The 13,072-nt window shown below is 45.1% G+C and overlaps 1 protein-coding gene across 2 annotated transcripts in view; it reads right to left on the reverse strand.

Annotated features, from left to right (window-relative positions):
* Positions 1-12,814, reverse strand: part of PCCA (propionyl-CoA carboxylase subunit alpha) — a 456,600-nt gene extending 443,786 nt beyond the window's left edge. For both annotated transcript variants that reach the window (XM_023218016.2, XM_023218015.2), the window contains exon 1: positions 12,603-12,814. In XM_023218016.2, coding sequence (XP_023073784.1) covers positions 12,603-12,707 — 105 coding nt within the window. In that variant the 5' untranslated portion in view covers positions 12,708-12,814. The remainder of the gene's footprint in view (positions 1-12,602) is intronic.
* Between the last annotated feature and the right edge of the window lie 258 nt (positions 12,815-13,072).

Consider the following 13,072-nt stretch of genomic DNA (forward strand, 5'->3'; position numbering starts at 1 on the left):
TGTAAACACACCAATCAGCACTCTGTGTCTAGCTCAAGGATTGTAAATGTACCAATCAGCACTCTGTCAAAACGGACCAATCAGCTCTCTGTAAAATAGACCAATCAGCTCTCTGTAAAATGGACCAATCAGCAGGATGTGGGTGGGGTCAGATAAGGAAATAAAAGCAGGCTACCTTGCAGTGGCAACCACTCAGGTCCCCTTCCACACCGTGGAAGCTTTGTTCTTTGGCTCTTTGGGTCCACGCTGTCTTTATTAGCTGTTAACACTCACCGCGAAGGTCTGCAGCTTCACTCCTGAAGCCAGCGAGACCACGAACCCACCAAAAGGAAGAAGCTCCAGACACATCTGAAAGTCTGAAGGAACAAACTCCAGACACACTATCTTTAAGAACTGTAACACTCACCGTTGAGGGTCCGCGGCTTCATTCTTGAAGTCAGTGAGACCAAGAACCCACCAATTCCCGACACACCACCACACCCAGCTAATTTTTGTATTTTTAGTAGAGACAGAGTTTCACCATGTTGGCCAGGATGGTCTCAATCTCTTGACTTTGTGATCCACCCGCCTCGGCCTCCCAAAGTGCTAGAATTACAGTCCTGAGCCACCATGCCCAGCTGAGCCACCACGCCCGGCGAAGATTTTTAATGACATTTGCAGCTCACCTTATATTTCTATTGGGCAGCACTGATCTAGGGCAGTTGTTCTCAAATTTTACCATGCATCAGAATCACCTGAAAGGCTTATTAAAACAGATTGCTGGGCTCCATCACCAGATACTCAGACTCTGCAGCTCTGGGCTAGGGCTGGATAATTTGCATTTCTAACAAGTCCCCGATAATGCTGCTGGTTAACACTTTGAGAAATACTGCTCTAGAGCTCCCTACAGGAACAGAATGAAGCTAGTCTCCAGCTATGAAAACAAAGATGTGTTTCAGTGTAACTACTGTCTCACTCTTCCCTCTCAAGTCTTAACCCTCCCTATTTCTAAGACACTAAATACTCAGGAACGTGGGCAATTGATTTAAGTCTTTTTTTTTTTTTTTTTTTTTGAGACGGCGTTTTGCTCTCGTTGCCCAGGCTGGAGTGCAATGGTGCGATTTCAGCTCACCGCAACCTCCGCCTCCCGGGTTCAAGCAATTCTCCTGTCTCAGCCTCCCGAGTAGCTGGGACTACAGGCATGTGCCACCAAGTCTGGCTAATTTTGTATTTTTAGTAGAGATGGGGTTTCTCCATGTTGGTCAGGCTGGTCTCGAACTCCTGACCTCAGGTGATCCACCTGCCTTGGCTTCCCAAAGTGCTGGGATTACAGCTGTGAACCACTGCGCCCAGACCATTCTTTTATTTTTTAATTCAGATGTAATTCACATACCATAAAATTTACCCTTTTAAAAAAGTATACAACTCAGTGGTTTTTAGTATATTCACAAGGCATGGAACCATGACGGCTACTGATTCCAGGACATTTTTATCACCCCAAAAAGACACCCCTTAACTATGCACAGTCACTCCCATCCCCTCTCCTCCAGGCCCTGGGCAACCACTAATCTACTTTCTGTCTTCATGGATCAGTCTATTCTGGAGACTGCATAAAAACACAATCATACAATAGCGGCCTTGTGTGTCTACCTTCAAAAGTCGTTCTTAATTCTTTCCTTTCCCTATTTGTACATACCTTACAGATATTGCAGGTTCAGGTCCAATTAATTATTGTTCAAAACAATTGCTGCTCAAAAATACTAACAATCATCTGATCCTTCAGCAAATCTCATCGTTTTCCTGGTGGAGGGTCTTGCCTTGATGTTGATGGCTACTGACTGATCAGGGTGGTGGTTGCTGAAGGTTGGGATGGCTGTGGCAATTTCTTAAAATAAAACAACAGTGAAGTTTGCTGCAGTGATTTTCTCTCACAAAAAATTCTCTGTCGCATGTGATGCTGTTTGATATCATATCCACATTAGAACTTTTTCAAAATTGGAATAAATCCTCCCAAAACCTGCTGCTTTATCAACCAAGTCGATATAATATTATAAATCCTTTTTTATCACGATGACAGTGTTCACAGCATCCTCCACCACTAGTAGATTCCGTCTTAAGATACCACTTTCTTGACTGGGTGTGGTGGCTCAACACCTATAAACCCAGGGCTTTGGGAGGCCGAGGCAGGCGGATTGCTTGAGCTCAGGAGTTTGAGACAAGCCTGGGCAACATGGCAAAACCTCATTTATACAAAAAATTAAAATATATATATATAGCGATACATACATATAGCGGAGCATGGATATATACATATATATATAGCTGGGCATGGTGGTGCAAGCCTGTAATCTCAGCTATTCAGGAGGCTGGTGGAAAGATTACTTGAGCCTGGGAGGTTGAGGCTGCAGTGAGCCATGACCGTGCCACTGCATTCCAGCCTGGGTGACAGAGTGAGACCCCTCCTCAAAAAAAAAAAAAAAAAAGGAACCACTTTCTTTACTCATCTATTAAGAAGCAACTTCTCATCCCTTCAAGTTTGGTCATGAGACAGCAGCAATTCTATCACATCTTCAGACTCCACTCTAGTTCTCTTGCTATTTCCATCCCTCTACAGTTACATTCCCCACTGAAGTCCTGAATCCCTCACAGTTGGAATCTACGTCTCAAAACTCCTCTTAATGTTGATATTTTGACCCACCATGAATCATGAAGGTTCTTAATGGCATCTAGAATGGTGAATCCTTTCCAGAAAGTTTTCAATTCACTTTGCCCAGATTCATCAGAGGAATCACTCTCTCCGGCAGCTATATAGACTTATGAAATACTATTTATTAAATAATACAACTTGAAAGTTGAAATTCCTCCTTGATCCATGGGCTGGAGAATGTTGTATTAGCAGGCATGAAAATAACATTAATCTACTTGTACAGCTCCATTAGAGCTCTTGGGTAACCAAGTGTATTGTGTATATGCAGCAATATTTTGAAAGGAATCTTTCTGTCCTGAGCAGTAGGTTTCAACAGTGGGCTTAAAATATTCAGTAAACTATGCTGTAAACAGATGTGCTGTCATCCAGGTTTTGCTGTTCCATTTCTAGAGCACAGGCAGAGTCAACTTTGAATAATTCTTAAGGGTCCTAGGATTTTCAAAATGGTAAATGAGCATTGGCTTCTACTTAAGTTACCAGCTGCATTAGCCCCTAACAAGAGTTGACCTGTCCTTTGAAGCTTGCTTGCTTTTTTTTTTTTTTTTAGGGATGGGGTCTCGCTATGTTGCCCAGGCTGGACACCAACTCCTGGGTTCGAGCAATCCTCCCACCTCAGCCTCTAGAGCCAGTGCCTGGCTTCTAAGCCTCAAAAGACAGCCAGGTATGATAGTGAGCACCCAGGTGCTGTCCTTTGAGGCTCTGAAGCCAGGCACTGACTTCTCTCCAGTTCTCAAAGTACTAAATGACATATTCTTCCAATAGAAGGTTATTTCATCTACAATGAAAATCTGCTGTCCGGTGTAGCCAACTTCATGAATGATCTTTGTGAGATCTTCTGGATAATGCTGCAGCTTCTACATCAGCACTTGTTGCTTCCACATTTATGTTATGGAAATCGCTTCCTTTTTTTTTTTTTTTTTTTAGACAGAGTCTCTCTGTTGCCAGGCCGGAGTGCACTGGCACGATCTTGGCTCACTGCAACCTCCATCTCCTGGGTTAAAGCGATTCTCCTGCCTCAGCCTCCCAAGTAGCTGGGACTATAGGCACGTGCTACCACACCTGGCTAATTTTAGTATTTTTAGTAGAGACAGGGTTTCACCATGTTAGCCAGAATGGTCTCAATCTCTTGATCTTGTGATCCGCTCGCCTCGGCCTCCCAAAGTGCTGGGATTACAGGTGTGAGCCACTGCATCCGGGCTCACTTCTTTTCTTAAACCCCATGAACCAACCTCTGTTTGCTTCCAACTTTTCTTCTGCAGCATCCTCACCTCTCTCAGCCTTCGTAGAATTGAAGAGAGGGCCTTGTGCTGGATTAGGCTATGACTTAAGGAAATGTGGCTGGTTTGATCTTCTATCCAAACCACTAAAGCTTTTGCCATATCAGCAATAAAGCTGTTTCACTTTTTTTAATCAGTTGTGTGCTCACTGGAGTAGCACTTTTAATTTCCTTCCAGAACTTTTCCTTTGCATTCACAATTTGGCACAAGAGGCCCAGCTTTCAGTCTATCTTGGCTTTTGACAGGCCTTCCTCCCTAAGCTTAATGAGTTCTAACTTTTTATTTAAAGTGACAGACATGTGACTCTTCCTTTCACTAGAATGCTTAGAGGGTTATTAATTGGCCTACTTTCAATATTGTTGTGTCTCAGAGAATAGGGAGGCCTGAGGAGAGGGATAGACATGGGGAATACCTGGTTGGAGAAATCAAAACACACACAACATTTATCAATTATGTTTCTCTGCTTATATGGGTGTGGTTCACGGCACCCCAAAATATTTACAATAAGAATATTGAAGATCACTGATCACAGATCACCAAAACAGACATAGTAATAATGAAAAAGTTTAAATTATTCCAAGAATTATCAAAATGTTTCACAGAGACACAAAGTAAGTCTGTGCTATTGGAAAGATGAGACCAATACAGCTGCTCAAAGCAGGGTTGCCACAAACCTTCAATCTGTAAAAACAACAACAACAAAAACAGTATCTGCAGGGCCAATAAAGCCAAGATATGAGGTATGTCTGTATCTGCCTTCAAACCCTACAGCAAGATACTGGCTTTAGCTCCAAAATATATTCCAAGTCTGACCAGTTCTCACCAACTCCAGTGCTACCACCCTAGCGCAAGTCACCATCATCTCTAGCTTGGTCTTCTACAACAGCTTCCTGACTGGTCTCTCTGTTTCCACTCTTCCCACCCAGTCCCCAATCCTACTCCCACCCCTACTAAGACATTGGCCACACAGTAGTCACAATCGTCTTTTCCAAACACAAGTTAAATGTGCTTAAATGCGTCCGATTGGACTCTCATTATTAAATTCCAAATACAAGCCCCTAATGACTCTGTCCTGCCTACCTACTCCTCCTCCCTCATCTCCTAAGATCACCCCCTCATTCAGTTCACCCCAACCACAGCAGCCACATTCATCCCTTAATTATGCCAAATGCAATCTCCCCTCAGAGTTTTTGCCCTGGCATTCCTTGGTCTGCAATGCTAGGCCCCCATATAGTCACATGGCTGGCTGGCTCAGTTTCCTGTCCAAATGCCACATGCTCTGAAATGTCCCCTATGGTCTCATTAGGTAACATCCCCAACTCAGCACCACTACCACTCTCTATCCCATTAAGATAAAAGATATCCCTATCTTTTTACTTCAAGATCACTTCTTACTCTCCGAACTTTTCTATTTATATGAGCACAGTCTCCTTACTCAAATGTAACCACAATGGGAGCAGAAACATTCACGATTATGTTCCCAGCTCTAAGTAGTGTCTGACACATACGACGTGTAGGTGGATTGAATGGTAGCCCCTAAAATGATGTGTCCATGTCCTGGAACCTGTGATAAAGGGTCTTTGCCAATACAACAAAGTGAAGGACCTCGCAAAATCATCCTAGATCTTGTCATGGCCCTAAATCCAATAAAAAGTGTCTTTATAAAAGAATGAGAGGGAAAGATGCACAAGGAGGAGGAGGAGAAGGTAGCCATGTGAAGACAGAGGCAGAGACTGGAGTGATGCAGCCACAAGTCAAGGAATGAATGCAGCCACCAAAAGCTCAAAGAGGCAAGAAAGGATCCTCCCTTAGAGCCTTCAAAGGAAGCATGGCCCTGCTCATGCCTTGATTTCAGACTTCAGGCCTTTAGAACTGCGGGAGAATGAATTTGTTGTTTTAAGCCACGAGGTCCATGGTCATTTGTACAGCAGCTCTAGGAAACCAAGGGTTTCTTGAATAAAGAATACCAAAGAGGGCGAGCACGGTGGCTCATGTCTGTAATCCCAGCACTTTGGGAGGCCAAGGCGGGCAGATCAGTTGAGGTCAAGAGTTCAAGCCCAGGCAAGCCAACATGATGAAACCCCATCTCTACTAAAAATACGACAATTAGATGGGCATGGTGGCACATGCCTGTAATCCCAGCTACTCAGGAGGCTGAGGCAGGAGAATCACTTGAATCTGGGAGGTGGAGGTTGCCATGAGCCGAGATCACACCACTGCACTCCAGCCTGGGCAACATGAGACTCCATCTCAAAAACAAACAAACATAGAATATCAAAGAGAGTATGCCACATGGATGCTGTATTAGGTTTTGTGAATGAAATCACAAATCTGTATCTTCCAACATTTTTAAAATTCACTTTTATTTTGATCTTATTAGGTTGATCCCATCAGTTCGTGAGGTTTTTTCCTAACAAAAATGTCAACAGTCATTTAAAATAAACTAATTTTTGAAAGTTATGCAATATGCTTATCTTTCAGAAAATATAATTTTGCTTCAACTATTTAAGAGTATTGTCAAAATAAAAGCAGTATATTTGTATAACACTTCAGCATGCTACTAAAATTATTCTCATTAAAAATCAAAGATCTTATCAAATTCTTTCACCAATCTTTTTTTTTTTCTGAGACAGAGACTCGCTGTCACCCAGGCTGGAGTGCAGTGGCACGATCTCAGCTCACTGCAACCTCCACCTCCCAGGTTCACGTCATTCTTCTGCCTCAGCCTCCCGAGTAGCTGGAACTACAGGCGCCCGCCACCATGCCTGGCTAATTTTTTTTGTATTTTTAGTAGGGACGGGGTTTTACCGTGTTAGCCAGGAGGGTCTCGATCTCCTGACCTCGTGATCCACCCACCTTGGCCTCCCAAAGTGCTGGGATTAGAGGCGACAGACACGATGCCCAGCCCCCTTTTTTTCTTTTCTTTTTTTTCCGGCCCCCTTTTTACTCTTCTTTTCTTCATCTTTCTTTTTTTTTTGAGACAGAGTTTTGCTCTTGTTGCCCAGGCTGCAGTGCAGTGGTGCAATCTCAGCTCACTGCAACCTCCACCTCCCAGGTTCAAGCGATTCTCCTGCCTCAGCCTCCCAAGTAGCTGGGATTACAGGCATGCACCACCATGCCCAGCTAATTTTGTATTTTTAGTAGAGACGGGATTTCTCCATGTTGGTCAGGCTGGTCTCGAACTCCCAACCTCAGGTGATCCGCCCACCTCGGCCTCCCAAAGTGCTGGGATTACAGGCATGAGCCACCATGCCCTTTTTTTTTGGGGGGGGGGACAGGGTTAGTACCTTGGTGTGATCACAGCTCACTGCAGCCTTGACCTCCTGGGCTCAAGTGATCCTCCCTCCTCAGCCTCCAAAGTACCTAGAACTACAGGCACATGCCACCACAGCCAGCTAATTTCTATTTTATTTTGTAGAGATGGGGGGGTGGGTATCACTATGATGACTAAGCTGGTCTCAAACTCCTGAGCTCAAGTAATCCTCCCACTTTGGCCTCCCAAATGGTTGGGATTGCAGGCGTGAGCAATCCCAACCCTGGCCAACCTGGCTTCATCAATCTTTTATTCCTTAGCCTCTCTGCACCTGGAACGCAGTTAGGGACTATGTTTTAATTTTTTTCTCTCCTCTGTACATGCCATAGTACCTGGAACTTAGAAAATGCTCCACAAACACTTTTTGAGTAAAGAACTAGATCTCTAGACAAGTGAATGAAAGAATGCTAACTACTTCTTGAAATTTCTTTCCCAGGTTTGGTAACACTACACTACATTGGCTCCTCTCAAACCATATCTCTAACTCCTCTTGTCTCTTCTTCCTTCTTCCAAATCCTAATTTAGGGTTGTAAGATGAAGCATTTATTCAATTAAATATTAACTGCCTCACTATATCCTTCAGGGTTCACAGATTCTAACTCTAACTTTAGCCTCGTATCCCTGGCTGTAAAGCCAGCCACTGATATCCTCTGTCTTCCCAGCACCTCAGCATGGCTCCTATGGGCGTCTAACTCCAGATATCTACAATGAAACACTATGTTTCCAGCCCCACGGAAAAGATGTTTCTTCCCAAATTCCTTTTTCATCCTGGTTCTCCTACTTACATTTTTTAAAGTTTGGAATCATTTAAACAAATCCTTTTCCCTCACTCTTCATCAAAAATGTCACCATCTTTTCCTCTTATTTAGAAAAGGACTAGAGCAGTTTTTACCTCTGTTCTGAACCTCTCAGGAACAGAATAAAATCCAAATGGTAGATGTGTAAATATAAAAATGTCTATAAACATTTTTTTACACCAGAAACTAGTTTCTGTAATAATCTCAGAAACTTGTTTTCCCAAATGATTTGTTAGAAATTTATCAGCATGTTGGAAAGATTAACCTCCAGGCAATTCTAAAGCGTTCAGATAAGCCTAAACATTCTTTTCCATATTTACTGATTACAAAAGAAAATAATGGATTTCAAGTAACATAGGGCTTAAACATTCAAATTTCATGAACACATCACACAATGAGACCATGATTCAAATGAGACAATTTGTAACTAGAAAAGCAAGCCGATGTGGGTGGATTGCTTGAGTTCAGGAGTTTGAGACCAGCCTGGGCAACACAGCAAAACCCCATCTCTACAAAAAATTAAAATTAAAATTAAAAAATAGCCAGGTGTGGTCGTAGGTGCCTGTGGTCCCACCTACTTGGGAGGCTGAGATGGGAGGATGGCTTGAGCCCAGGAGGCAGAGGCTGCAGTAGGCCAAGATCATGCCACTGCACTACAGCCTGGTCAACAGAGCCAGACCTCGTCTGAAAAAAAAAAAAAAAAGAAGGAAGAAAGAAGAGAAAGCCTTTGGAATTATATTATCTAAGGTTCAAATTCTACTTCAGCCAATTGTGCTTTTAAGCAAGTACTTAACTGCCCTGAGCTGTGTTTCCTCTACTATAAAATTGGGATTTTTGACCTAGTTGTTACAACGATAAAAGATATTATATGAAAAAATCATAGAGTCGGGCTTGGTGGCTCATGCCTGTAATTTCCAGCACTTTGGGAGGCCAAAGCAGGCAGATCACGAGGTCAAAAGATCGAGGTGCCCAACATGGTGAAACCCCCTCTCTACGAAAATACAAAAAAAATTAGCCGGGGGTGGTGGCGCACGCCTGTAGTCCCAGCTACTTGGGAGGCTGAGGCAAGGGAATCGCTTTAACCCAGGAGGTGGAGGTTGCAGAGAGCCGAGATCACGCCACTGCACTCCAGCCTGGCAACAGAGCGAGACTCCATCCCAGAAAAAAAGAAAAGCAAAGGAAAATCACGCAAGGCATATAAGAGTTCAATAAAAACTATAGCAATTACCATAAAACCAACATCCTAGAGCCATTGAAAACATTTACGCAGAAGAAAAAACTAGGCATTAAAATAGAATGTGTTTAAAAAGCTGATACACAAAACAAATAAGACTAAAAGGTGAACTCCACACATACCCTGAAAATAAATAAACTCTGTCGACTGGCTAAAAGAATGATCAGAATTCTCTAGACTAGAACCTAGAGTTAGCTGGCTGCTTTCTAACCAACCAAAAGGTTTGCAGAGGTGGAGGGAGGGATGGGAGGGGTTAAAATCTTCAAAAGATTCAGCTTCAAACAGACTCAGTAGAGCATATTTCAAGTTCATAGAAGAGAAGCACAGAGAGAAGCTAGGCAGCAGCTCAAGTTCCCCTAGAGTGATAGTGAACTTCAGAGATGCTTCCCATCCCAAGGAGGAATTCTTTACTGACACAAACATAATGCTACTCTATTGTTACACATTCAGCACCTATTGTGCCAAACATTGTACTAAGAACACAGAAATAGACAAGATGCAGTCTCTGCCAACACATTAAAAGGAAAAAACCAGGTAAGAAACATCAAAGCTTATGTATTACACAGTGAGTGTATAACAACTGTACAACAGTAAGTACAGTAACAGCCTTCCTCTCAGCCTCTCCAATCTAAAATGTCAGTGTCATCCCTCCCACCTCCAACATCAATGTCTTCCCACTGCTCTAAGACAAACACCAAACCTCATAATATGATCTATAAGAGCCAGCATGGTCTGACTCCTGCCAACTTCTCCAGCACCATCTACTCTCTGCATCAGAGCCTCTGTAGGCTTTTTTCAGTTCTTCTAACCTGTCATTCCCTCTGGCCGCAGGACCTTTGCACACACTGTTCTCTCACATATGACATTCATCTCCTCTGTTTGTTAGAGAAGGTCACTTCATCCTTCAAAACTTGTCTCAATTTTCAATTCCAAAGGAAAACACTCCCTTACTATAAGTAATATAGTATGATTAAGAGCACAGGTTCTGGACTTCTAAATCCTGTTTGCCACTTATTGGCACTATAGCTTCGAGCGAGTCACATTAACACTTAGTGCTTCACTTTCACCTTCTGTCAATGGGGGACATACGACTGTTGTGAGATTGAATAAATTAGTTCAAGCAAAGCAACAGAACAGTATCTAGGACACAGAACTCAACATCTTGGCTTGGTCAAATCCCTCTATTTTATTTTCTTATAGCACCAGGGCATCTCCCCTAATACCATTTTACACTTATTACACTCTCCCTACTAGAGTAAAATTTCTAAGAAAGCAGAAACCATATTCATTCCCCAGAAGTGGAAGACAGGAGATATTCAGTAAACATTTGTTGAAAAAATAGCTACAAGGACAAAGCTGACGCCCAAGAGACCTGTCCAGTATACAAAGCCTCATGTACCTGACTCCAAAGCCCACACTTTCTACCATATTAAGTAAGCTGCCTCCTATGTAAATACATAAGTCTTACAGCTGCAATTGAAGTGGCCAACAAAAATGAACAGAATGATAAAGATTAAAGAACACTAAACTGTATGGGAACACAGAGATCAGTGAAAGTCCGCACGCTGAATACAAAACAAACATAGGCGCCTCTCACTTCCATGTGGATAAGCTCCAGCTCTCATACTGCCCACCCGGGGCTGGGTTCCCTCCTCTTTAAACAGTAGGATGAGGCCGGGCGAGGTGGCTCAAGCCTGTAATCCCAGCACTTTGGGAGGCCGAGACAGGCGGATCACGAGGTCAGGAGATCGAGACCATCCTGGCTAACACGGTGAAACACCGTCTCTACTAAAAAATACAAAAAACTAGCCGGGCGAGGTGGCGGGCGCCTGTAGTCCCAGCTACTCCGGAGGCTGAGGCAGGAGAATGGCGTGAACCCGGGAGGCGGAGCTTGCAGTGAGCTGAGATCCAGTCACTGCACTCCAGCCCGGGCGACAGAGCGAGACTCCGTCTCAAAAAAAAAAAAAAAAAAAGAGTAGGATGGGGCAGGTTCGTCTCTAAAGTGTCTTCAAAGTCTCAACTTCAATGACTATAAATCAAGTTATGTGGGCCGGGCGCGGTGGCTCAAGCCTGTAATCCCAGCACTTTGGGAGGCCGAGACGGGAGGATCACGAGGTCAGGAGATCGAGACCATCCTGGCTAACACGTTGAAACCCCGTCTCTACTAAAAAAAAAAAAAAAAAAAATACAAAAAACTAGCCGGGCGACGTGGCGGGCGCCTGTAGTCCCAGCTACTCGGGAGGCTGAGGCAGGAGAATGGCGTGAACTCGGGAGGCGGAGCTTGCAGTGAGCTGAGATCCGGCCACTGCACTCCAGCCTGGGCGAAAGAGCCAGACTCTGTGTCAAAAAAAAAAAAAAAAAAAAAAAAAAAATCAAGTTATGTGGCAATGTTTTAATAATTATTTTTTAAAAGGAAGTTTAACAAGCACACTGAACCAGCTGACAGATGGTTTTCAGGGGACCTTCGTTGCAAAGAATGTGTTCAGGTGCCTCAACAAACCTTATAAAGTAGGTTAAGTGGTCTGTGCCCCAGAATTAACGAGAGACTTGATGTTGACGGGATAAAGAGTTCAGATGCAAACACAAGCACTCCAACCTGTGAGTCAATCTGCCATCATGACAGCCTAGGTATACACAACAGTCATGAAATGTGTTTAGAACAGTGCCAAAATCAGGTTCACCACTACATCGAAAAGGAAAGTAAGTTCACGAGATGTATTTGGTACACAGTAGACTGGGGTGTCACACAATTAAAACAGGCTTTCAAATGCAACGTAAAATCTATTAGCAGTCCTGATACGGTGTAGTACTTCAAAAGATAAGATCAACTCACAACCTTAACTCTACCTGAACAACAGTTCACAGTGTCCCTTCAAAAATGCTGGAAAGAGGTCAGAGAACACGGAAACTATAATGACACCTAAAAACACACCCTGGAAAGCTTAAGACAAAGCCACTGCCGCGGGGCCCTGGAAGCGGACCTCGGGCAAGGCAAGAATATGCCTGCCCAAAGCCATCACCCGCCTCGGAGGGCGTGCGGGCACCCAACTGCCTCTGCCCTAGGCCTCTCTGCTCCGCAGGATCCCCGGGAGGAACAGCTGCAACGAGGGATGCCTCCTGAGCCCGCTGCCACGCGAACTGCGGGTGGGAGGAGAGCGAGGGGTGCAGCTGAGGCGGAATCGGGACGCGGGGACAGCCGGACCCAGCCAGCGCTCTCCCGGCGCCACCCACCCAGAGGCGGCACGGCTGGAAGCCCGGTGAAGCCCGGACCCGCGAGGGCCCCGCCGCTCCTCACCTTCAGGGTCCGCAGCGCCGCGCTCAACATCAGCTGCTGCGGCGGCCACCGCCCACGCCGTCCGGCAGCAACCAGCGCTGCTGTCCCGACCCAGAGCCCCGCCATTGTTGTCCCCGCAGACCGCCCCTCCGCTGACCTCTCACCCAGCCGGAGAGGGGCGGAGAAGAGGAGCGCCTGGGCTTCGACAAATCACGAGCCAGAAATCCGATGCCCCACCCCCTAACTTGCGCGAAGGGGAGCTTGAGTGGTCGCCCAGATCCGCCGGATCCGGCAGACTGGAGACGCGCTAGGACCCGGAAGGCTAGTGGGCTGGCGGCGTGTCAGGTCCCTGGCTGAGCTGGGGGCCACTGGCCAGAGCCGACCCCGGGAGTGAGAGAGGCAGGGACACGCGTGAGTTCCGGCGACCTACAGCGGGCAAACCCCGTACCTTCCCAGCATCCGCCCAGCAACTCACGTGCATCCAGGCCTGT

Source organism: Piliocolobus tephrosceles, chromosome X, assembly GCF_002776525.5.
Source record: "Piliocolobus tephrosceles isolate RC106 chromosome X, ASM277652v3, whole genome shotgun sequence".
Taxonomy (NCBI): domain Eukaryota; kingdom Metazoa; phylum Chordata; class Mammalia; order Primates; family Cercopithecidae; genus Piliocolobus; species Piliocolobus tephrosceles.